Below are 27,490 nucleotides of genomic sequence, written 5' to 3'. Positions count from 1 at the left end.
GTGGTCTGAAAATATGCACAGTATGATCTTGATCTTTTTGTACTTGCTGAGAGCTGATTTGTGTCCCAGTATGTGGTCTATTCTGGAGAATGTTCCATGTGCACTGGAGAAGAATGTATATTCTGCTGCTTTAGGATGAAATGTTCTGAATAGATCTGTTAAGTCCACCTGGTCCAGTGTGTCATTTAAAGCCATTATTTCCTTGTTGATTTTTTGATCAGATGATCTGTCCATTGCTGTGAGTGTGGTTTTGAAATCTCCTACTATTATGATATTTTCAATGAATTTCTTTATGTTTGTGATTAATTGATTTATATATTTAGGTTCTTCCACATTTGGTGCATCAATGTTTACAATTGTTAGGTCTTGGTGGATAGACCCCTTGATTATGATATAATGCCCTTCTGCATCTCTTGACACAGTTTTTATTTTAAAGTCTGGATTGTCTGGTATAAGTGTGGCTACTCTGGCTTTCTTTTGCTGACCATTAGCATGATAGATGGTTCTCCATCCCCTTTCTTTCAATCTGAAGGTGTCTTTAGGTCTCAAGTGGGTCTCTTGTAAGCAGCATACAGATGGATCTTGTTTTCCTATCCATTCTGTTACCCTATGTCTTTTGATTGGAGCATTGAGTCCATTGACATTTATAATGAGTACTGAAAGATATGAATTTATTGCCATTATGTTGTTTGCAGAGTTGGAGTTTCTGGTGGTGTTCTCTGGCCCTTTCTAATCTTTGTTGCTTTTGGTCTTTATTTATTTATTTTATATTTTCCTCTTTTCTCCCCTCAGAGAGTCCCCCTTAAAATTTCTTGCAGGGCTGGTTTAGTGGTCACAGACTCCTTTAATTTTTGTTTGGGAAACTTTATCTCACCTTCTATTTTGAATGATGGCCTTGCTGGGTAAAGAATTCTTGGCTGCATATTTTTCTAATTCAGCACATTGAATATATCCTGCCATTCCTTTCTGACCTGCCAAGTTTCTGTGGATAGGTCTGCTGCAAACCTGATCTGTCTTCCCTTGTAGGTTAAGGGCTTTTTTTTCCTTGCTGCTTTCATGATTCTCTCCTTGCCTGAGTCTTTTGTGAATTTGACTATGATATGCCTTGTTGATGGTCAGTTTTTGTTGAATCTAATGGGGGTCCTCTGTGCTTCCTGGATTTTGATGTCTGTGTCTTTCCCCAGGTTAGGAAAGTTTTCGGCTATGATTTGCTCACAGTTCACTGATTTCTCTAATTCTTAAATCATGCTCTTTTGCCTTAATGTCCCTCTTTTTTTCTGTTTCATTATTCTCCATCAGTTTGTCCTCTGTAACGCTAATTCTCTGTTCTGCCTCATCCATCCTTGCCGCCGTGGCATCTATCCACGATTGCAGCTCAGTTATAGCATTTTTTATTTCATCCTGACTAGTTTTACTTCTTTAATCTCCACAGAAAGGGATTCTAACCTATTTTCCACTCCAGCTAGTATTCTTATTATCATGATTCTAAATTCTGGTTCAGACATCTTGCTTGTGTCTGTTTGGTTAAATCCCTGGCTGTCGTTTCTTCCTGCTCTTTCTTTTGGGGTGAATGCCTTCGTTTCATCATTTTGAAGGGAGAAAAGGAATTAATGAAGTAGAAAAAATTAAAATTAAAAAAATATTAAAAGTAAAACATTAAACACACACACACAAATCGAATAAATGATGCTAGATCCTAGGTGTGTTTTGGTCTGGGTGTTGAAAGTGGCTTGATAGATTAGAGAAAAAAAGGGGGGGGTGGAAAAAGGAAATTGTTTGCAAATTTGAAAAAATGAATACACTGAATTAGACTAAAATGAAATGATGGAAGTAAACTAGAATTTGAAAATTTACACAAAAGTAAAGAATATAGTAGAAAAAATGTAAAAGTATTTCTAATAAAAATTAAAAATAAAAAATGAATTTTTTTCTTTCTATATTCAAGAAAAAGAAAAGAAATGAAAAAGAAAAAAAAGAAAAAAAAAGGAAATTGTTTGGGGTGCCTGGGTGGCTCAGTCGGTTAAGTGTCGACTTTGGCTCAGGTTATGATCTCACATCTTGTGAGTTCAAGCCCCGTGTCGGGCTCTGTGCTGACAGCTCAGAGCCTGGAGCCTGTTTCAGATTTTGTGTCTCCCTCTCTCTCTGCTCCTGCCTCACTTGTGCTCTCTCTCTCTCTCTCTCTCTCTCTCAAAAATAAATATTAAAAAAAAAGGAAATCGTTTGAAAATTTGAAACGGTGAATACACTTTAGTAGACTAAAATAAAATGATGGAAGTAAAATAGAATTTGAAAAATTTACATGAAAGTAAAAATATAGTAAAAAATTAAAGAAAAATATTTTTAATAAAAATCGAAAATAAGAATGAATTTTTTCTCTTTCTGTATTCAAGAAAGAGAAAAGAAATGAAAAAGAAAAAAAGAAAAAAAGGAAATCATTGAAAAATTTGAAAAAGTGGATACACTGAAGTATACAAATGATGGAAGTAAAATAGAATTTGAAAAAATTTACACAAAAGTAAAAAATATAGTAAAAAACGTTAAAGAAAAATATTTTTAATAAAAATTGAAAATAAAAACGAATTTTTTCTCTTTCTGCTGAATTCTTTGGTTCAGGTTGTACAGATTGTTGTGTTAATCCTCAGATAAGTTTTCTAGGTGTGCAGGATGGCTTAGTTTTGGTCTGGCTGTATTTCATGGACGTGAGACACACAAAAAACTTCCATGCTGTTCTGCCATCTTGGCTCCCTCTTACAGTGTTTTCTAAGCAGTTGAAAACTGGGGACTGTTTCCAGACTCAGTCTATAAGTCCAAGGCAACTCTGTTACCAAAATCAGACAAAGATATTAAAAGGAATATTATAGGTCTATTTATATTATGAATATCAATGTAAGAATGTTAATGTATGTTTGATATTTTTAGAAATATTTTGATCCACCTGAGTGTATTACCTATTTAGAAAATTAAATAAAGTTATAAATAAAACTAGGGATGCCAAGCTATTTATTTTAGACTCAGGAGGACAAATTTAAAACAGCTTTGGTAAAATATGCACTTCACACTTATAAATAACTTTCTTCAAAATGCAAGTTTTCCTTTAAAACAAAGATTATCATTCTGGTTTCTCTAATATTTCATTGTTTTAATATGGCTTAGAAAAAATGAAGTTTCAGGAGCACCTGTGTGGCTCAGTTGGTTGGGCGTCTGACTTCAGCTCAGGTTATGATCTCACAGTCTGTGAGTTCAAGCCCCGTGTCGGGCTCTGTGCTGATAGCTCAGAACCTGGAGCTTGCTTCAGATTCCGTGTCTCCCTCTCTCTGCCCCTCCCCTTCTCATGCTCTGTCTCTGTCTCAAAAATAAATAAAAACATTAAAAATTTTTTTAATTAAAAAAAATTTAAAAAGCAGTGTCTTTGAATATTATGGTTTCCTAGAAGAACAGTAAAACATTGGAGAACATGATATATTATTATTTAAGAAACTATAATATATATAATATTTCCTGATCCCCCTAACTCCTCCTCTGGTCCTGAATACTGGTTGGTGTTGGCATGAATTCGTGACTGCTTTTTTTTTTTAATGTTTTATTTATTTATTTTTTTTTTTGAGAGAGAGAGTGAGCATGAGCAGGAGTGGGGCAGAAAGAGAAAGGGAGTCACAGAATCTGAAGCAGGCTCCAGCTCTGAGCTGTCAGCACAGAGCCTGACACGGGGCTTGAACTCAAAAGATGTGAGATCATGACCTGAGCCAAAGTTGACACTTAACCGACTGAGCCACCCAGGTGCCCCAGATTTGTGACTTCTTCTTTTGCTTGGTGTTGTTCTTTGGTCATATCTTGGGGAAAATATATTTTAAAAATAGTCTGAAAAGTAAGAAACATGTTTGGCAACCTAGCCCTAGCGTATTTAGAATATGTTATTATAGGGGTGTGTTGCAGTTGTAAAAAATGGCAATGTATATGTTTAGAACTGAATACAAATTCCAAAGGTGAATCAGATTTTAAAGTAAGGATCTCTAACAAATGGAAGAAAGCAAAATTATGTGACAAGTGATGTTCAGATTACTAAAACAAAATATATCAAATACTCTAAAATAAACCTCAAATTAAGTAAGAAAAAATAACAGGAAAACTAGTACAATAAGGGAGACAGAACTTATCCTAATCATGGAGGGACAAAGCAGCACTTTAAAAATTACAAAGCGTAGGATGGATTTTGCCTATAAAATATAGAATCTCTGGCTTTAAAAACTGCCAAATAACCTAAAAATAGAAGATGGACAAAAACATGTATATCATCTATCATAAGCAAAAGGTTACTATCCATACAATATAAAGATTTTATTCAACTATGTGTGAAACTTGCCAAGATCCCAAGCAGGCAAATGGTTGAAAAACAAAAAACAGGTAACACAGGAAATATAATAATAAACAAGGCCAGAGTGCTTCATCACTAATAATTAAATAATAAAAACAATTCATCTCCTTAGTAAATTAGTACAAAGATTTCAATAATTTCCCCTTCATTTGATGATTAAAATTATTGTATTTTTCTAACCCATAGAAATGTTTGTGATCAAGTAACCTCTTTCTTGGGAATCGATACTGGGGAAATAGCAGAAGATGAAAAATTATTTATATGTCACGGTCATATTTTGAATAGTGAATGATTAGAAGTAATTTATCCCCAGCATTAATGATATGGGTAATAAATCAATATATACCGTCACCTGGAACATTATTCAGCCTTTAAAATGGCAATATGAACATGGACAATCAACATGGAAAAATACTATAATTGTAATATTACATAGTAAAAGAACTCACAAAATTGTATGTACCTTACAATTACAATTATGTCCAGACACATATATTTATGAATAGGAACCAGAAGGCAACATGAAAATATGCAAATGAGTTTTAGGGTGATAGAGATATGAGTGATTTTTTCCCTCTTTCAAAATTTTTTCTGGTGTTATTTTGATAAACTTTCTTTAAAAAAGAAAAAAAAGTGTTACACATTTAAGATTTAGCTCACATTCCACTTCCTATAATAAAAAACCTCACCAAAACTCCGTAGTACTAATTAGTCACAGTTTTTATACTCATTAAGATCTCACCTTTATTAAGTATAGCTATATTGAAATCAAAAGTGCAGCTGGAGACTCTGATCTATTCAGCACTTTATATAGAGGCTGTATAGTTATAAATGCAATATAGACTCATCCAAAGGACAGTGTAATTGGCACATAATTTCAAGACTAAATTAGGGTTTCAATTTTGCTGCTGCTGTTGAATAGGTTCACTCCATGGGTAACACCCAAACTATGTTAACACAGAGAGAAAGCATTTTAAAAGGCTGTTAAATTTCTCTTGGTTGGCAGAAAGTCAGTATGAACAGGATCATTAAAGCCAGTGATGGCACCAGTGATCTCAACTAGTGATGACAAATAGCACTTCCTATGAACCTAGCTATGAAGGGTACTGGGTTTGGGGCGGGGTGGGGGTGGGGGTGTTGTTTGTTTGTTTGTTTGTTTGTTTTTAAGCCACAACAATCTTATACCCATGTTAGGGTCTCAGTATGGAAATTGACAGAACATTTAGAAAAATGTTCATAAATGTACCTCTTGCTTTATCCACAAATATCCTCCTGGTGAACTGATTGCACTAATGTATCCTTTCTAATTCATTTCACCAAAATGGTTACAGTGGTTTCGGAAAACTAAAAGTTCGGGAGAGACAGCAGAGTTTCTGTCTCAGGTGTTAGCAATGTTAGCAGTGTTGTATCCCAAATTTGGTATACTTTCATCTCCCCTTTGGGATCTGCAGATTTTCTCAGGTGTTCCCACCTCCAGTGGTCCACACCTGCCCTTCTACTCCCTTCCTTGCACTACCTGTTTTCAACTTCCTTTAATCTACTTTTACTTCTGCCCACTGTCCATGAACCCAGTCATTAGCCTCTTCCCTCATCTGTTTCTATATGTTGGCTCTGGGCTGACCAGGCCCTGAGTTTAACTTCATTTTTTTAACAAATGTTTATTGGACATCGACCACATGTGGCCAACTGGCCTCATCTGTGCTTTGACTTCTGGTGTTCATATGTTCTCCAGCTCTTCATGGGTGGTCGTAGGACTTCTGACAGCCTAGCTCCACACTGTTGTATGTGCTGACACTCTTAACTTTAACCATTCTTGACTGATATTTTTGTCCTCTCTATTAAAAATAGTCTGCAAATTTCCTTAGCTCCAATTTTGTTGTCATTCAAATTATTTTTAGTTGCGCTTTTTCTGCCATCACATGGCATTTGCTTTCATAATTTTCATGAACTTCAACATTCTTACTTTTTATTCTGCTTTATTTTAAATGTATGCCTAATATTTCTATTACTAACCAATTAATGTCCTTAAGATTTTCTGCTGTCTTGATCGTCGTCATCTGTAGCTTTTCCAACTTATTAATGTCTTTTCAGAAATCAAGTCAAAAAAATAAATCATGTCAACCATTTGAGAAGAGAAAAAAACCAATATATCACAGTGAATATCTTCTCCCCAAATAAATGACTGGGTCAACATAATTAGGCATAGCATTTTAGATTTTCTTTGGGCAAATAAGAATAAGGGCAGACCAAAATACCACTCATAACTTTTTCTGTACCTTATTTTTATGAAACATAATTATTTGCTCAAAGAACACAATAGATAGTGTTTTTAATTCATTTTTCACCTGAGTTTTGTTAATGGTTTATTATCATTTATAAACTTAAATCCAATTCTAAGCACTTGCATGGTCTATACCCCTTCCTATGAACCATTTTACCAGGTTCTCCATAGTTGCAGAACCAGCGTTGTGATAAAAATCACAGTAAGGCTTATTTTCTAAAACTAGTTGAACAACTTCCCTTCTGTTTTCCTTGCCTAGTTCTCTGCCTTACTGTCTGCCTCTCATTATTTCCTTCAGAGCATTCATTCAAGCACTATACTATATATTCTCAGTTATTCGGAACCTGCTTGTTATTATCCATGCTCTTAATTGTTTCTTATTCTCTCTTAGATTCTCTTAGTAAATGAGCTAACATGTTATACAGTTGACATTTGAACAACAGGTTTGAACTCCATGGGTACAGATTTTTTTTTCAGCAAATATTTTGGACACATTTTTGGAGATTTGTGCCAATTTGGAAAAACTCAGACAAACTGTGTAGCCTAGAAATATTGCAAAAAAATAAGAAAAAGATATGTCACAAATGCATAATATATATGTAGATATATATGTAGTTACTAGTCAATTTTATTACTACCATAAAATATACACAAATCTATTATAAAAAGTTAAAATTTATCACACTTGCACATACAAATACTTACAGACCATATTCTTTTCATTTTTGATGTCTAGTATTGGTAACATGTAATGTCTATGGTGTTTTGTATCATATAAGAAAATATTGAGGTGGGTACTGACAAATGATTCATTCATCTTGTAAACTGATAATGTAAACTTATGGTATCAGTAAGTATAGTACAGTATTATAAATGTATTTTCTCTTCCTTATGATTTCCTTACTATTTTTTTCTCTAGTTTACTTTATTGTAAGAATAGTGTATATAGGGGTACGTGGGTGGCTCAGTCAGTTAAGCGTCCAACTTCGGCTCAGGTCATGATCTCACAGTTAGTGAGTTCAAGCCACGCATTGGGCTCTGTGCTGAAAGCTCAGAGACCGGAACCTGCTTTAGATTCTGTGTCTCCCTTCCTCTCTGCCCCTCCCCCATTCATGCTCTGTCTGTCTGTCTCTCTCTCTCTCTCTCTCAAAAATAAATAAATGTTAAAAAAAATTAAAGAATACTACATATAATATATATAATATACAAAATATGTGTTAATTGCCTGTTTATGTTATTAATATGTCTTCTGTTCAACGATAGACTATTAGTAACTAAATTTTGGGGAGTCAAAAGTTATATGTGGATTTTCAACTGAGCAGGAGGTTGGCACTTATAACCCTCACGTTGTTCAAGGGTCAATTGTACTTTTTTGACTGACTAAATATATTTATGTATTTGAATATATTTTAGATTCTACACATAAGTGAAGTCATACATTATTTGTCTTTCTCTGTATGATTCATTTCACTTAGCATGATGCCCTTAAGGTCTATCCATGGAAAGATTAAGATTTCATTCTTTTTTTTATGACCAAATGATATCACAGTATATATATGTATGTATTTGTGTGTATATGTGTGTATATATACATATGTATATATACATATGTATATATACACACATATATGTACATACCACATTTTCTTTATCCAATCATCCATGAATGGATACTTAGGTTGCTTCCATATCTTAGCTATTATAAATAATGCTGCAGTGAACATTGGAGTGCATATATTTTTTCAAGTTAGTGTTCTTATTTCCTTCAGATAAATACCTAGAAGTGGAATTGCTGGGCCATGTGATGGTTCTATTCTTAAATGTTTCATGAATGTCCATACTGTTTTCCATAGTAGCTGTACCACTTTACATTCCCATCAACAGTACACAAGGGTTCCCTTTTCTCTGTATTCTCACCAACACTTGTTATCTCTTGTCTTTTGATAATAACCATTTAACAGGTGTGAAGTGATAACAGTGCCGTTTTGATTTGCATTTCCCTAATGATTAGTGATGTTGAGCACTTTTTCATGTACTTGTTGCCCATCTGTATTTCTTCTTTGGAAAAATGTCTATTCGGATCTTCTATCCATTGTTTTAATCTGATTGTTTTATGGCTGTTGAGTTGTATGAGTTCTCTATATATTTTAGGTATTAGTCCCTTATCAGATATATGATTGCAGTATTTTCTCCCACTTGGTAGATTGCTTTTAAATTTTGTTGATGGTTTCCTTTGCTGTGCAGAAAGATGTAGTCCCACTTGTTGATTTTTTGCTTTTATTGCCTTTGTGTTTGGTATCAAATAAAAAACATCATCATCAAAACTGATGATCAAAGTGTTCAAAGGTTCAAAGAAACCTTCTAGGAGTGTTATGGTTGCAGGTCTCACATTGAAGTCTTTAATCCATTTTGAGTTAATTTTTGTGTATGGTGGAAGGTAGTGGTCCAGTTTCATTCTTTTGCATGTAGCTATCCAGTTTTCCAAGCACCATTTATTGAAGAGACTGTCCTTTCCCTATTGTATATTCTTGGTTCTTTTGTTATAAATTAATTGACCGTAGTGTGTGGGTTTATTTCTGGGCTCTTGATTCTGTTTGTTTTTATGTCAGTACAATACTGTTTTGATTACTATAGCTCTGTAAGAAATTTTGAAATTAGAGAGCATGATGCTTCCAGCTTTGTTCCTCTTTCTCAAGATTACTTTGGCTATTCAGAATCTTTTATGGTTCCATATAAATTTTAGGTTATTTGTTCTATATGTGTGAAAAATGTCATTGGAATTTTAATAGGGATTGCATTGATGCAGTTTTTTGGGGGTAGTATGGGCATTTTAACAATATTAATTCTCCCAATCCATGAACACAGAATATCTTTTCATTTATTTGTGTCTCCTTCAGTTTCTTTCATTAACACTGTACAGTTTTCAGTGTACACGTCTTTTTCCTCCTTGGTCCAGTTTATTCCTAGGTTTTTTTTTAATGCAATTGCAAATTAGATTGTCTTCCTAATTTCTCTTTCTGATAGTTTGTTACTAGTGAGAAACACAACAGATTGTTGTTTATTGATTTTATGTCCTACAACTTTACTGATTTCATTTATTCTAAAAGTTTTTCGGTCTAGGGTTTCCTGTATATAATATGTCATCTGCATATAGTAACAGTTTTACTTTTCCTTTTCAATTTGGATTCCTATTTCTTTTTCTTGCCTAATTGCTCTGGTTAGGACATCCAATACTATGCTGAGTAAAAGTAGCAACAGTAGGCATCTTTGTCTTGTTCCTGATCTTAGAGGAAAAACTTTCAGTGTTTCATCATTAAGTGTCATGTTAACTGTGGTCATATATGGGTTTACTGTGTTGAGGTACTTTCCCACTAAACCCACTTTATTGAGAATTTTTATCATAAAAAGATGTTGAATTGTGTCAAATGCTGTTTCTGTATTTTCTGAGATGATCATATGATTTTTATCTTTTATTTTGTTAATATGGTATCTCATATTGATTGATTTGTGGATTATTGAACCATCCTTGCATCCCTGGACTAAATCCCACTTGATTGGGGCATATAATCCTTTTTAATGTATTGTTGAATTTGGTTTGCTGATAATTTTATTGAGGATTTTTGCATCTATGTTCATCAGGGATATTGGCCTGTAACTCTCTTTTTTCATAATGTCCTTGTCTGGTTGATGTTAGGGTAATGCTGGCCTAATAAGAGGAATTTAGAGAAATACATTTCTTTATACTTGCAACTTTAGACTTAGGCCTCACTACTATGTCATTATTGTGTTTCCTTAAAAATACATTCTAAAATCATTCTAATACTTTATATTCCCAATTCTCTTATTTTTAGAATTCACCTTTAGAACAAACTTACCTTTCTCCATTTTTAGCTATATAACTATCTCTTTGTTGTGTCTGTCTACCTACCCTCCACCCAACATTCCCCAGTAATGTGATATTAAACAAAAGCATTGAAGGCTAAGAATCAGATGATGACTGTCCATACATTAGCCAGGTGACTCTGAAATGCCATTTCTCCCTGATGAGTATGTGTCCACATCTAGGCAGTGGATGGGTTGGACTAAAGCCTTAGAGGTTCCTATGGGCTATAGTGTGCTGTAATCTGATTCTAACTCTGGTGCCATTTGCTTGTTTCCAAAGTTAAATAAATGTTCTTATTTTTACATTTTGATTTTTTTTCTTTATTTTTAAACATTTTATTGATTTAAGTAATCTCTACACCCCATGTGGGGCTTGAACTCATGACCCTGAGGTCCTCTGACTCTTCTCTTCTGAGACTCCTTTCTTTTCTTTGAGATAGCTGTAATTTTTTTCTTTTAAATCACCATTAAACAATTTCAACCTTGATTCACATATATAGTTTTTTATGATCATTATTTTTCTACATAAAAACTTGTTTTTTCCCCATTTTCCCTTTATTTGTCTTTTAAAATATAGACATTCAAAAATTTAAATTCCAGCGATAGCTCTGATCCATATAGTTTAACAGTGGCTAAAGAATAAAGAATAAGCTGTTAATAGCAGCCTAATTCTTAATGACAATTTAGCTTTTTCATTGGAAAGCGATCATAGAAAAATTTGAAGACTAAATTCTTGGTTCTTTTTTTAAAGATTTATTAACATAACTTTTGTAATTTTCTGTTTAGCTTACACTAATATAACCTTCAAATGCACAATTTATCTCAATTGATAATACTCCTCTCAGAGGTCATTGTGACCTACAAATCAGTCCACTTAAATGATTTTCCTTTCACCTGGCAGAATAAAGTGTCCTTTACTTTTCGTCAGTAGTCACAAATATTGGAAGACAGAGTTCAGATAAATCATGTTAGCATTAATGTCTTTGCTAAAATTTATTTGACCAAATTTCAAATGTATTCCAAGTAAAAAAAAAAAAAACTTAAAATTTTTTTAGTGAGCTTGTGATACTATAAATAATACAGAAATATTTTAATAAAATTATTTTTCATATATTTTAATATCTTTGTTGCATTTTTTAAAAATAGCTGTATCGAGAAATAATTTAAATATCATAAAATTCACCCATTCTAAGAGTACACTTTCATTGTTTTTAGGGTATTTGTAGAGGTATACAACCACCACCACAATCTAGAGCATTTGTATCACCTCGAAAAGAAACATCACGGTCATTAACTGCCACTCCCCTCACCTTTCTGCCCTTCCCCCATCAATCATTAGTCTGCTTTCTGTCTCTGTAGATTTCCCTGTTCTTGACATTTCATTTAAATAGAACCATATAATATGCAATCTTTCATGTCTGACTTCTTTGACTTAGCATAATATTTTTGACTTTCATCCATTTTGTAGCATATATAAGAACTACATTCCTTAATTGGTAGATTCTCTATTAAAGTAAAAAATAATCAAATGAGCAGTGCAGTTTAGTTGAAAAAAAAATAGTGATCCAACAGTCAAATACTTCTACATTCTGGCTCTCTTTGTGCCTTTTATGGCCTTTGGACAAGTTATTAATTTCTTTGACTCAATTACTTTATCTGTGAAATGGACATATGATAGTTTTTCTTACCCATCTTAGAGCATTAGCAAAATTAACAAAATCAACTGTAGAAACCCTTAAAGACTATACAAGTATAGAATAGTAAATTGCATTTTAAATTGGTTTTCCTGGTATAATAGCAAACCAAATTATTCTATTTGGGATAAAGTATTAGAATTTAAAAAATACTCCTTTAATAACAAAGGGAAACTATAAATTTTAATTCCTATTTGCCCAAAGGTCCATTTGCTTCCACTAATTTATCTTCTAGTCGGCCTTGGTTAGCTTTAACAGTAATACAACAGGTTGCTGAAGAAGGAAGTGGCTACAATTAATTCCAGAGTCCACTGTTGTATGGTGGATGGAAGAGTCAATGAACAGAATTCCACTGTGACCTTTCCTGCAAGGTTTGATGTTCAAAGGACACTCACAATGGTGAATTGACCAGCCTTTATGATTCCTTTGAACCCTTGGATTCCATTATGAATAATGCACCCTTGGCTTCCAATAAAAGGGGAGAAATACTGATTTTACAAACAGAAAACCAAGGTTTATAGTGACCCTTCGTTATAATGACCCTTCGTTATAACTAAATCTAACAGATTCTGAAAGAGACCAGCTTGATATTGGGATACTGTGGGCTACTTGTATACCCCAAAGCAGAGGGAAACACAAAATACTGTTTTCCTAGGGTCTGTACACAAGTTCAAGCCAGATAGTCCTCACTGGAACCCAGAGAGGTTTTGTTTGTTTGTTGGTTGGTTGGTTGGTTGGTTGGTTGGTTGGTTGGTTGGTTGGTTTTTTACTGAACCAGGTCACCACTGGAATGTGAAGTCTAATAAAGGGGTCTTCTGTGGAAGCCACTTGATTTTTGATCAGTGGAGTCTTAAAAAATTATGTTTTTTATTTGTTCCCAACTTTGAACTTTCAAATAAAGTTATCTCTACATATTATTTCTGTTTTACAAATGTTTGAATCCTAGAGGAATTTTCAACAATGACCTTAGGCAGCCACAATTTAGGATGGATGTCTCTCCTCTGAGACTCCTTTCTTTCCTTTGAGATAGCTGTAATTCTGGTTTATTCTCTAGTCATTTTTTCACCTATGCCATTGCTTCTTCATTCTTTCAATACAGCATGGTTTTCCTCTTTTAACGTTAGTAGACTTGCTACTTTCTCTGCCTTTTCTTTGACTGCACCATCCGCCTCAAGACTTTAGGGTAAATTTTAGACTTTATCTTTTCTTCTGTTTTTTAATCTGATGGGCTTATTTGCCCCTTTAATTCTTTCTTCAATTCTATATACTTGTGGCCTAATGTGACTGTGTTCCCCTCCCCCCCCATGTAAGTTCTCTTCTGCCCATTCAGTCACCAATCACCAATTAATTTGGTCATTTAGTACTATTAATTAGGTACCTGTCATGTGGCAAAATCTAGGCTTAGTCAGGAACAGATCTGTGTCATATACATGACTTCTACTTGAAGGATGCTAAATCTTCAGGACAACTCCACCCAAGCAATGGAGAGAAAGAGGGTTCATCTACCATGTCCCTAACACCCATATGGACACACTCCTGCCTATACTCACAACGAGTCACTCTTTCATATATGGACTCACTCAGGCACACAACACACTTACTGTTCATCTACATCCGCATTTCTGGGCCGATTGCATGAGTAATGACAACACTATCTGAATGAGAAAAAAGTGACCACCCTATGTGCCCTGTGTCCAATGTCTCTCATCTCTTACCAGCATCTCTCTCCTACTTGCTAACCACTAATACTATCCTGACATCATTAAAAAAAAAAAAAAATCATTCCCATGAGTTCAGGTAGCTTTCCCACTGAAGCCTAAATAACAGCTAACATTCACCAAGTGTTAACCATACGCCAGGCACAATGTAGTCATGGTGTACTCACTTTTTACCCTCCTGGCCTCCTAGATTAATCACTTTTATTATCTCTAGTTTACAGATGAGATTACTGAGGTTTAGGGAATTAAGTCATTTGCCCAAAGCTACATGGCTACTAATCAGCAGAATTGGAACCTGTGTCCAGAATTGGGCTGCCAAAATTGGGGCTCTTAACCCTTAAACTCCAGTGCCTGGGAGCATTAAATCATATATATTGTTATCATTAATTTAAACTTCAGGAGAGCTACTGTGCCAAACCACTTCCAGTACTGGTGGTAAGCACAAGTTTCCATAAGGGGAAGGCAGGAGAGATCTGGAGGACAGTAGACATCTGGTGACAAGTTATGGGAACTACTGATGGGTTATGGGATGGGTTATGAGATGGGTAGGGGTATAATGGAATAATAGAATTTTATCATCTCCAACCCCCCATTTCCCCTTCATGAAATTTTTCCATGTCAAAAATATTCATAGTTTTTTTCATTTAATGTGAATCATTATTTCATTGCATACCAGGTTTGGACAATTGTTTTCACTTTTTTTTCTGTTAAAATTATATTGTGATAAACTTCCTCCTAGCTAAATCTTTTCACATATCTGTTAGTGTTGCCTTATGATCTCTTTAGTCTTCAAATTATATATTTTTTTGTTTTTTTTGCTTGACACCTTTAAATTATATAATTGTGTGGTATAATTTTTAGTGCAATTAGCACAAAGTAATTTTGTAGCATGAAAACAAACTTTTGAAGAAATTATTGACCTTTACCTATTTTACTGCCATCCTAGCACAACAAGGGGAAAGGGAAAAATCAGAACTCTCTGTGGCTAAAGATGCACTTCATCTCCTTCACGGTTTCGCATAAAGTTATCCTGTATATAGGAATCTCTGCAAGCATTCTGATTATAAAATACACTAAGTTAGGGGCATCTGGGTGTCTCAGTCGGTTAAGCATCCGTGTTCAGCCTAGGTCATGATCTTGCTGTTCCCAAGTTGAGCCCCTTGTGGGGCTTTGTGCTGACAGTTCAGAGCCTGGAGCCTGTTTTGATTCCGTGTCTCTCTTCCACTCTGCCCTTCCCCCACTCACACTCAGTCCCCCCCCCTCAAAAATAAATAAACATTAAAAAAATTTTTAAAAACACAGTAACTTATTAAAGAAACTGATGTTTGTATGATTATGTGACTTTATTTGAAAATATCTTAAACATTTTTAGATCTAAACTTCTCTATCTTCCATTTATTCATTTACTTTATTATTAACCCTAAGTATTTTTCTTTTTATCCCACAAATGTTTTTAGCTAATACTCTGTTCGTTATAGGTCCCTGTCCATATCCATTACTAGTATTTTTCAGTCTTGAAAAATCTCATTATAATATATATGTGTATGGCTTGTGAATTTATATGTACAAATTTGTCAGAAAATAAAGTACTGTTCTAAAGTATTCAGAAGTTTCTAAAGCCATCAGGATTGTTCCTATGATATAGATGATGTATTATTTCTGTTTGCCAGTTGAGAAAGAGTAGTTTTAACTATACTAATAAAAAATTGAATTTAAGGCTCCTTGTGTCTTATCTATCCATAATTTGTAATATTTCATAAGCCCCACCATAAGTTACAATTATATTCATGTTATATTGGGTTGGTTTAATGTTCCAAATAAACGTTTAGAAGCTTTTTTTGTTTTTTGTTTTTGTTTTTTTTCATTCTGGAGTAAATTCTTGATTCTTAATATCAGAATATAATTGGGGCACCTGGGTGGCTCAGTCGGTTAAGCAACCAACTTCGGCTCAGGTCATGATCTCATGGTTCGTGAATTCGGGCTCTGTCCTGACAGTTCAGAGCCTGGAACCTGCTTAGGATTCTGTGTCTCCCTCTGTGTCTACCCCTCCCCTGCTCATGCTTTGTCTGTCTCTCTCAAAAATAAACATTAAAAAAATTTTTTTTTAAATATCAGAATATAATTCACTCCCAAATCTTAAATATCTCATTGTCTCCTTAGCTTGATTTAATGAATATCCCTACTCCCCCTTCCCCACACATACCTAGCTAAATAACTTTCTGGTCTTAATATAACTACATCTGGACTGAATTGCAATTTTTTGCTGTATATCCACACCTGTTCTAGCATCTGATGTATTAAAATCTCCAAATGTTATTTCAGTCCTTTCTGGCATTATGTGGAAAATGTTAATGTACTTCAAGTATACTTGTTTCAAAATAGATGTGAATCAAACCTCTGAAATATAAACCGTAAAATGAAATGAATTTTCCAAGCGGCTATATAACCATCTGAGCTTTGTAAAATGTTTGTTAAAGTTAAAATATGTTAATTTGCAATTGATATAGTTGAATACTCATTATAGAACTTTCTTCTATTATTTGCATATATTCTTACATCTGCAAAGGTTTCTTCTGTTAATGCTCATTTAAAAAAATTAAGTGAAACATTACTTTTGTAAAGGTCTAAGCTCATCAAACTGTGATATAATATATACATATAAATGTTATCTGAATGCAGCATACTGATTGTGTTCATTCACATCACTTATATCTGATCAGAAATCCCACAATTTCAGCCACATAATTAACTATCTACCTAAATATAATCATTTAAAATATTGGAAAAATAGAACAGGTTTAAGTTTAAAGGAGTTGATTTGTTATTTAAAACCTAAGTCATCATTCTTGAAGGCAAAATGAGGAACTTGGTTATAATTTCTCTAGTGACAAGGGAGTATATCTTATTGATATTTGTACACTGATTCCAGTTTGCATGGACCCTACCTAAAACAGAGTAGACACTCAATAAGTGCCTATTGAAGTAGAGTGACCTATTAATAAGAAAGTTGCATTTCAATACCAAGATACATATTAGGTATTATCAATGAAAACTGTACAACTCTTTCTGTTCCATGTCTTTTAATCTTAGGTACATAATTTTAGACATTTGCTAGCATCCTTATTTCCATTATCTACAAAATTTCATTCATTCATTCAACAATTATTTTTTTGAGTACTTTCCATGTCTCAAACACTGTGAATATAACATAAGGCTTCTGCTGTCATGGAATTTACATTCTAGGTAGTTTACCTTGTGAAGATTAAATTACTATAATGCAGTCAGAATATAGTGCTTGGTACATAGTAAGGACTCAACACTTATTAGTTGTGATAATGATGATGGAAGACACCTTTATATATATGCTATTCAAAGCCATGAGACTAGATGAGATCTGCTAGAGAGAAAATGCAGGTAGATAAAAGGGCTATGAACTGAACTCTGGTGCTTCCTAATATTTAGAGTGTATCTAAGAATAAGGACCATCAATAGAGACTGAGAAAACAATAGCCAATGAGGTAGGAGGAAACCAGAGAATATAGTGTAATGGACACAAGAAGCATGTTTCAAAGAGGAAGCAAACAATTGTGTCAAATGCTGCTAGAAGTTTGAATTATGTAACAGCAGAGAATTGAATTTTGGAATTGCCAGGGTAGCATGTCATTCATAATTTTAAAAATAGCTATTCCTGTGGAAGAGTGAAGAAGAAAACTTGATTAGAGTAGATAGAAAAGAGACTGGGGAAAAGGCAAATCATGAAAAAGGAGACAGGAATGACTAAGATGTGTAAGATGAGATGATTAGCTTCAGTAGTAAGCAGAGAACTGCAGATTAAGCCAACACTGAGACACTACTTTGCACCCTGTGGATTGGCAAAAAACAATTGTAAATAGTTCCTTTTTTTAACATTTTATTTTTGAGACAGAGTGTGAGTAGGGGATGGGCAGAGAGAGAGGGAGTCACAGAATCTGAAGCAGACCCCAGGCTCTGAGCTGTCAGCACAAAGCCCAACGCGGGGCTTGAACTCACGAACCAGTGAGATCATGACTTGAGCCTAAGTCAGCCACTTAACTGACTGAGCCACCCAGGTGCTCCTAAATAGCTCTTTTTAATAAGGATAGGAAAGCAGGGCCCTTCATTTAGTGAAGTAGTAGTATACATTGGTGCTCCATCCTGGGAACCATTTGGCATTAGTGATGTATGTGTATGCCTGTGACCTCTTACTGCAGAAAAATTCCCCTATAGGTACACAGGAAAATGGGTAAAAAGCTTTTGTTGCAGGATTACTTGTGGTGACACAAAGTTGCAAGCAAGTAGGTTCCATCACTATGGGAGTAGATCAGTAAAATATGTATGTGCACGCATTAGACATTATATGACAGAAAGGAGTGAATCATATCTGTGTGTGGCTACATGGGTAGATCTCAAAAACAATGTGTAGTGAAGACAAGTAAGAATTAAAATGAGATTTATAGCTTAACACCACTTGTGTAGTTTTTTAAAACACCTGCAAAGAGTACAATTTTTCCACACATAAGGAGCAAGTTAGAAAGCATACATTAAGTTCACAAGCGCTGTAGAATGGTTCCCTTTAGAATGGATTATTCCCAAATCCAAATAATATATCCAAATATCTTTTTAAAAAAATTTTTTATGTTTATTTTTGAGAGAGAGAGACAGAGTGTGAACAGGCGAGGGGCAGAGAGAGAGAGGGAGACACAGAATCAAAGCAGGCTCCAGGCTCTGAGCTGTCAGCACAGAGCCCAACGTGGGGCTTGAACCCACAAACTGTGAGATCATGATCTGAGTCGAAGTCGGACGCTTAACCGACTCAGCCACCCAGGTGCCCCAACCCAAATATCTTTAAAGAAAATGAAATTAACAACCCCCTTGTTACTATATATCCCTCCAGCTATTCAAAGAATCCAATGAGTTGTCTTTAGTTTCAACCTCATCCCCCACTTCCGTATCAAGATCTCTAATCTTTGTTTTCTTTCCTACCTTGAACACCAAGAACTGAGTTGATTAGACTCCTTCGTACAGAGCATGCTATCATCCTTGACCATACAAGCAAGACCTGTCTCTAAACTATATATGCAGCACTATATATATATATATATATATATATATATACATTACATATATAAATGACATTATGTATGTCAAACAGAAAAAAAACAGAGAATAATATAACAGCACTATATAGATTATATATATATTTATATTTATACAAATATTTAAATGTTATATTTTTAAAATATTTAAATTATATATATTTATATGTATAAGTAACATTACATATGTCAAACAAAAATACAGAGAATAATATAACAAATGTGAGTGAATCTGTCACCCACATTTAACAAGTTTTAACATATGGCCGTAGTAACTCTGTAGGTTGTTATAAAACCTTCATTTTTACCCTTCTCCATCCAAGGATAAGCACTGATGACACCTGCAAGGACAAGGTCCTCAAGGTGAAAAGTGATGAGATTCAGAGTAGAAGTGAGGTTGGGGGCCAGATGGTCTCACTGGTACCACCAATGATAAGAGATAGCAGTTCAGGAGTGCTCACTATGTGCCTGCTACTGTTCTCCTGTTTACATATATTAATTAAGTCTTAATTCTCACTCCTGTGCTGCAGTAACTGTTTTCTAGGTAAGGAAACTAAAGTACCTAAAGTCATACAGCTCATAGAAACAGAGCCAGGATTTGAAAATAGGCAGTCTGGCTTTAGAGGTCATGCTCTACACTTTTATGTTACCCTATCAAAAGAGTGTATAAACAATGATAAACTTCTGTTTTTCCTTTCCTTCAGTTATCTCTACCATTTAAAAAAAAATTACACAGCCTTCAATTTCTCGTTAAAAAAAATTCCCCTAGATCTGGATCTCTGGGGGCCAATTCTTCTGCTTATTTGTTTTTTTCATTTTTCTTCTTTTTTCTCTTCCTCTTCTTCTTTTCTTCATTTATTTATTTTTGAGAGACAGAGAGAGACAGAACACAAGTGGGGGAGGGGCAGAGAGAGAAGGAGATACAGAATCCGAAGCAGGCTCCAAGCTCCAGGCTCCAAGCTGTCAGCACAGAGCCCATCTTGGGGCTTGAACCCACAAACCGTGAGATCATGACCTGAGCCAAAGTTGGATGCTTAACTGGCTGAGCCACCCAGGCACCATGTCATTCTGCTTCTTGAACCTAAACTCAGTTTCCTCCACTTTGAACCAGATTTTTTTTTTTTGTATTTATCCAGAAAGCTTTAAACTTGAAATATCTTTCCACTATGAAGTTTCTATTTATTGTTTTCTCAAACATTATACTGAATATACTCTCCCAAGTGACTGTAATGTTTTCTATCCTTCTATAAAATAACTATGAATACCTTTTGTATTTGTAGTTTCTAGAAACCTTTTGGAATAACAGCATTCTCTTAAATGACTAATTACCCCAAATCTGATGCCTGTGTAATGCTATCCAGCAAGCAGCTGGCTTCGTATGAAGAGAGGCTAAGAGCTCTTTTTTGTCTTGTTCATTTAAAATCATTTGCTTCTTATTTAATATCTCTAAAGAACGCAGTCACATCATAGTAGAATTTGCTGTTGTAAATTTTGGATTGTTTCCATGGGTTCCGCCTTACATCTGCATGGTGTTTAAAGCCAATGCTTCCTTTCTTTTTGTAGGCATTTAGGGCCTTTTGCCTCATAATCCAATGTCATGCTGAATGACAGAAAATTGAAGTTGAATTTATTTCACTATAGAGAAGGACTGCACAGAACAATACTCTTATTTAAGAACTCCTTGCCTCAGGAACTGAAGGAGCGGTCTTGTGCAGGTGGCTTAATCTTTCTGGTTCTTATCCTAACTGTGCTCCTTTATTAAGGACAGGAACTGGGGACTCTGCTTCCAAAAACAAAACAACCCTACTAGTCTACCAGAACCAATAATAAACTAATAGTATGTTTATTTCTCATTCAGAACAGTGAAGACAGGTTCTGTGCGTTTTCAAAATTATTCTTAGAACTTCTTTATTAGAGAAAATGTAACCAAAAGTAAAAACCAAGCAACAACAATAACAACAAAAAACATCCATGAAAATATATTAACTCTTAATTATACACTGCTGGTCTGTTTACATTATGGATTATTCATAATGAATACTTTTCTTTCCTCAATTCTATGTGTATCTTCTCTGTTTATATAAAGTGATTTCTTTGTTGACACTACTTGTATTTTCTGTTACTACTTACTTCACATGGCAACCTTCTATAGTTTCTGTGTTGTAGAGTAAAATGTTTATTTCTTTTCCCTGTTTTGACTCAAAGATGCTGTAAATACATAGTAAATTGTCTAAAGGAAGTGGCTTCTTTGTTCATCAGGCACTGTGAATTAGACTAAGCTGTCTATGCTTATCTTGAAACAGGGAGAAAGCGAGATTCGGGTGGGTATGCAGAGAAAATGATACTGGAAAGTATAGTGGGTCATGACTGTAATTTATTTTCCCTTAAACTTAGTAAATTCTGGAACTATGATGCACAAGTATATTCAAATGTAATCTTAAGAATACTTTCCAGTGCTGTAAACATGCTGTCATTTTTACTATCTACTGTTCTACTAATTAGCAGGTAATTGAGAACTGGATAAAATTCACATATCTATACCAATTACCTGGAGTTTGTTTTCAAGATAATCAATTCTTCCTCTTAATAATAGCTGTACTTAGGAGTGATAGCATGAAGTTTATTAGATGGGCCCAGACCCATGCTTTATCTAGTTTATGTCCTGACAGAAGCACCAAAGGACATTAATAAGAAGGCATAATAGTTCTCTCTGGTGTCAGACACATAAAATTGGTCACAATGATACCATATTTGTCTTAATATCTTTCATTAATTATATTAAAATTTGAATTTTCAAAAATTAAATCTGGGGCGCCTGGGTGGCTCAGTCGGTTAAGCGTCCGACTTCAGCTTAGGTCACGATCTCACGGTCCGTGAGTTCGAGCCCCGCATCGGGCTCTGGGCTGATGGCTCAGAGCCTGGAGCTTGCTTCCGGTTCTGTGTCTCCCTCTCTCTCTGCCCCTCCCCCGTTCATGCTCTGTCTCTCTCTGTCTCAAAAATAAATAAACGTTAAAAAAAATAAAAAAAAAATTAAATCTAAACCACCTCCTGGGGTTAGATATTCTACTAATTTACTATGTATTTTATGCAAAATAATACTTTTCATTTGTTAAGTATCTCTCTTGGAAGATTCTTAGATATGTTAAATAGATCTATAGCTACACTAGCCATACTTTCATGAACAAATATCATATCCCCTTGCAGCTTTTATAGTTTTAGAGTCCATGTAGGAGAGTTAGAAAGATAAGGACTTTGGGATGAGTTCAACCTGAGTTTGAATCACAGGATCACTTCTAACTAGTTATGTGACCTTTGATAAGTTAGTTACTCAGGTCCTTAGAGTCTTCACTGGTAGAAATAAAATGCGTACCTGTTTTTCATGGTAGCTGTGACTATGAATGAAATGATATGTGAGAAAGCATTTTTCCTAGTGCCACATAGTGCGTATCAACAAACATTAACCTCCCTCCCTCCTTATTCTTCAGAGGATTTGGTTGAAATCTTTTGGCTGTGTCATTGTGAATAGAACCTCTCTGCAAATCCATATGGACTTAATAACAAAGCAATACATTGTGTAATATTCATGAGAAATTGCTTTGTTCCAGAAGGTTGTACTCAAAAATAAATTATCTGTATGTTATCTTTTCCTTCATATAATCACTCAATCACTGGGAAAGATGTACCCCACAAATATTATCTACCATGTAAGTCCATATTAAATCTTACTTCGAGGGGTTATCCTCTCAAATTGATCACTTAGGCTGAGTTAAAAACCTTCAGTTTAAACTGTTGGCTAATGCATTTATTCATTGGAAGATACCAGGCAAGAGAATCAGAGAAGCTCTCCTTTTATTCTCATTTGAAAAATGGGGCTTATTGCACCAGAGAGAAGTTTAAGAGATAAAATTAAATAATGTATGTGAAAGTACTGGATAAACATAAAGATTTATACTCATGTCTGGAAAATACTTAATTAAAACATTCATTTAGCGTGAATTTGTTTTCTGCTTTAAGCTTTTCTTCATAAAACAAAGTTAAGAAGGCAGATTGAGGATATATAGAGAAATGTATGGATGCATAAAGATTTTAAAGTTTACTATTAAAAATATGTTATTAAAACATCTGAGCAGCTATAACATAGAAATTTTATAATTCCAGTGTGCTAAATTATCTTCTCCATAGAAACCAGTTAGTCCATTTGTGTCAGTGTGTTTTCTACCCTACTCAAAAAGAGTGCCGACAAGGGCTGTCATTGCATCGGGGGTTCAGATCATAGTTCCCACACACAGGCTAATGGCAAGACCCACTTCATGCAAGCCATTTATTCTTTCTGCTTTAGTTTCAGTTCTGCATCCACACACGTTAGACACCGCTGTGTGAATAATCTTCCTCAAACGCTGCTTGAATTCCCCAGACTATGGAAGCCAATTTCCTGCTTGTATATCTTGGCTTTGAAAGTCATTAAAATGCCTATTAGATGCTACCCAGAGTTAACAAATTCTTTACCGGGAGCAATGCACATGGTTTGTCTATTTCAGTTCTGCCAGGAGGCCTCAGCCATACTTCTCAGTTCCAGACCACAAAAGCAAGCTCAGGCAGTCACGTGTTTCAGAGATGAGCCACATGATCACATCAACATATGTGTGTCAGCTACATACATTTCCTTTCAAAACATCAGTAAAATTTAGGCCATTGGGTGTTTGAAAATTAGCAAGATGATGGGGGCAGAAAGAGGCCAATAAATTGGCTCTGTCAAAAACTATTAATTCCGTGGGGTTTCAGAGAAGAGATGAGCTGCATACCCAGGCAAAGTGGAGTAAACAGCGGCAGGATGCTGCAGGAGCTGAGTGGCAATTCTCAAAGAATATGGTTTACACTATGAAAATATCTGGACATTTAGAATGTGCTAATCAGATGAATATATTGTGTCATTTCAGGTTTACAATGTCAAGTAGAGGCACTTGGTCTAAAACATCAGAAGGCAGTGACAGAGATTGACAACTATAAAGAAAAGCTCATGTAAGATGAACATTGAACAACCTGTAAAATTTTTAGAAAGATCCTCCCCCACACCTACCACGTGTTCTCTGTGACTCTTTGGCAGTAATTTAGTTGTGTGAGTGTGGTCTCCTGCTTTTCTCAGGTACTTTTCTGGCGTATGTTGTATATTAAAGGATCTGTAAATATTTTTAAATACATGAAATGTTTCTTTCCCTCAGTAAGAGACTTAACTTATTCTTGTATTAAAGGTTTCCCTGGTTGTTCAAACGTAACTTAATGTGAAATATTCTGTAACTTTTGTCTCTTCACATTCTCTCTCTCTTATCTATCCAGAAGAAACAACTTTTAAGTTGTTTCTTAAAATTACCAATTTTAAGTTCAAAAAGATAGTATCTTGTGAAGAAGTATCTTTGAGTATCTTTGAAATGCTGGAGTATACTTCCACTTTATATAAATGAGAAAGAAAATATTGGAAAACAACTGATAAGAAAATGCCCTTGTAAAATATCCAGAGAACTAACTTTTTTAGAACAGAAGTTTCAAAAATTACTTTATGGTATAAATATCATACATCTATAATTATAGCACTAAGATAGAATTTGTGTAATCTTTGAAAAATAGATTTTGCTTTCTTTGTGGTATATAATCTGATAGCTCTGGTTTTCAGTTCCTATATTTTGGAAGAATGAATCTCGTAAGAAATATAAATATTTAGAATGCTTAGCAACCAACTGTTGTGTTCACTATGAACTACTCCTAAGAACAATGTGTTTAATAAAATTCTTAGCAGCACAAGGAAGAACAAATTCGAAAATACCCTGCCAAAGTGATGTATATGTGAATTATTTGTAGCAAAATAATTTGGTTTTGAAAAACAAGAAAAAACAAATATTCAAGCTTTATAACACTGTGATTAATAGTACAGTAAATATAGTAGTTCTGCCATCTGTATATGATGGCTAGGGTTGAAGGAATGAGTGACAGGAGGTCCTTGGATGACTCACTGAGCCCAGGAAGCAACTTTCTGGATGAGAACAAGCATAAAAAAGAGAAGCAAGATGGTGATTGCAAAAAGAAAGAAAGAAAGAAAGAAAGAAAGAAAGGAAGGAAGGAAGGAAGGAAGGAAGGAAGGAAGGAAGGAAGGAAGGAAGAAAGAAAGAAAGAATCATTCTTCCCCACCCTCTAGTAACATTAGGAAGGGCTTTGGCCATATGGATGCCTCATGTGGAGGACAACCTACTCAGGCCACAGCTACTGTGTGACTTTGGCTTCTTGTAGCTCAGTAAGTGACGAAGGCACATTCCAGGAATAGAAAAGTTGGGCTCGTACCTAACTAAATTAAAAGGGAATTTATGGACCCATCAAGACTCAGCATATGGAACGGAGTCCTGGCAAGTTGGGAGAGAAGCTAACTACAGAAATAAGCATACTGAGGAAAAAGAATAAAGCTCATGGGTTGTGACATGAATTGATTTTTACTGGATAAATTGGCACAGAATTTTCTATATATATAAGGAACATTCCCATTTAATATTGACACATGCTTTGTGGTTTTTTTATTAATTATATTTTTAACATAATTTATAATGTAAGTGCTGAGAAATAAGAGTCAGAGTAGATTGGAGTTGGAGTGAGAAATACCACCTCACTAAAGTCCATCGAATAAATTACCTGGAGGAAATCACTATACAATTGCAGAAATGCTGATACTTTTGTTTCAGTTTCTAAAACTGATGCTTCCTGCTGATATAAGAACTTTTTTGTTTTAATTTGAGAGACAGAGAGAGAGAATGAGAGAGAGCACACAAGCAGGGGAGAGAGGCAGAAGGAGAGAGGGAAAGAATCTCAGGCTCCACTCTTAGCGTGGAGCCTGACACGAGACTTGATCCCACAACCCTGGGATCATGACCCAAGCAGAAACCAAGAGTCAGATATTCAACCGATTAAGCCACCCAGGTGCCCCTATAAGAGCTTCTTAAAATTAGAAAATGGCCAGAGTATCCATTTTTTAAAAATTGAGTTATGAAAGAACTGCTTAAATGGCCCCAGTTGCGGGAGACCTTTCTTTATGCTGACTGTATCTGGCTTTTCCATCTCTACTCCATCTACCCTCCTTTACTATGAGGATAGAGTCGGGTGGGCATGTAGGATCAGAGCTAAGACTGTTCAGCTCAGAGCTCAGGAGGTGTCCAGAAGTCAAAAGAATTCACTCAAAATTTTCCATGTACAATTTGTTAATAAATTGGAGATTTACTATCTATATCCAAACCTTTTTGAACTTCCAAAAATTGGAGGTGCTGTGAAATAAAGTTTCTTTAAATTTTTAATCCTCTCCTTTGTGGGGGCTAGAAGTGGAGATCATTTTCACCTATCCAACTTAGGATAGTTTTTTTGTTTCAAGATTTTTAAATGTTTGGATATCAGTTTTGTGGATTTTTACTTAAGGGAAAGAGGCAGTTTTTAAATGGATGAACTTACAAGTTCTTTTTTTCCTAAGATTTATAAGAAAATATTTTCCAAGGTTTGTAAGAACTTGTTATATATTTGAAAACAGATTTAATCAGTAAAGATGTTGAGCTACAAGTAACAAGAGGTAGAGTGGTTTCAGGTTTAGTCGATTGAGTGGCTAAATCATCTTGGATCTTGATGTTCTTTCTGTCTCCATCCTGCTGTCGTTAGCACTGGCTTCACTTCAAGCCTAAGTCCCTTGTGATTATGAGATGACTGCAGTTCCAGGTACCACATCCAAATGTAACCAGCCCAGAGGCAGGAAGGGCCTGTTTTTCTGGTGTCTCCTTAGAAGTGAGAAAAAAATTTTCCCAGAAGCCATCAAACAGCCCTCTCTTTACAGCTCTTTGGTTGAACCCTTTGCATACCCTCTCCTAAATAATCACTGGCAAGGGGAACAAGACTACCACAATTAGTTTAGACCAAGCAAGATTTATCCTGAAAGAAGATGATAATGGGCTCTATGGCCAGGAAGAAAATTGTAGTCATGTCCAGAAGGTAGTCAGTAATGCTTGCTAAAGTGATAGAGTGTTAATGAAGCTTTAAAAGCTGATGACATGAGGAAGGCCAGGTGAACTTGATGACCAAGTTCAAGACATGAGGAAGGCCAGTTGTGGTGGACAGGATAATGGCTCCCAAAGATTTTCATGTCCTCATCTGTGAGCATGTTACTCTACATGACAAAAGGAACTTTGCACCTGTGATTAAATGAAGGCTTTTGAGAGAGGGAGATTATCCTATTCAGGCAAGCCAGATGTCATTGCAAAAGTCCTTATAAGAGGAAAAAAAGGCGGTCAAAGTCACAAAAGTAGATGTGAAGATGGAAGCAATATTTGAAATGTTGTGATTTGCAGGTAGACAAAGGGAGCAGAAGCCAAGGAAGTATGGTGGTGTCTAGAAGCTAGAAAAGTCAAGGACAC

The 27,490-nt window shown here is 35.0% G+C and overlaps 1 protein-coding gene across 3 annotated transcripts in view; it reads left to right on the top strand.

Moving 5' to 3' along the window:
- Window positions 1-27,490, top strand: part of LEKR1 (leucine, glutamate and lysine rich 1) — a 216,828-nt gene that overhangs the window by 96,237 nt on the left and 93,101 nt on the right. For all 3 annotated transcript variants that reach the window (XR_008297893.1, XM_027061551.2, XM_027061550.2), the window contains exon 8: window positions 23,999-24,080. Coding sequence is in view for 2 of the 3 variants with exons in the window: in XM_027061551.2 (XP_026917352.1) it covers window positions 23,999-24,080 (82 nt within the window). In the remaining variant the exon portion in view is untranslated. The remainder of the gene's footprint in view (window positions 1-23,998; window positions 24,081-27,490) is intronic.

Source organism: Acinonyx jubatus, chromosome C2 (assembly GCF_027475565.1).
Source record: "Acinonyx jubatus isolate Ajub_Pintada_27869175 chromosome C2, VMU_Ajub_asm_v1.0, whole genome shotgun sequence".
In the NCBI taxonomy this organism is placed as follows: Eukaryota; Metazoa; Chordata; class Mammalia; order Carnivora; family Felidae; genus Acinonyx; species Acinonyx jubatus.
This window is presented reverse-complemented; position numbering and strand designations above follow the sequence as displayed.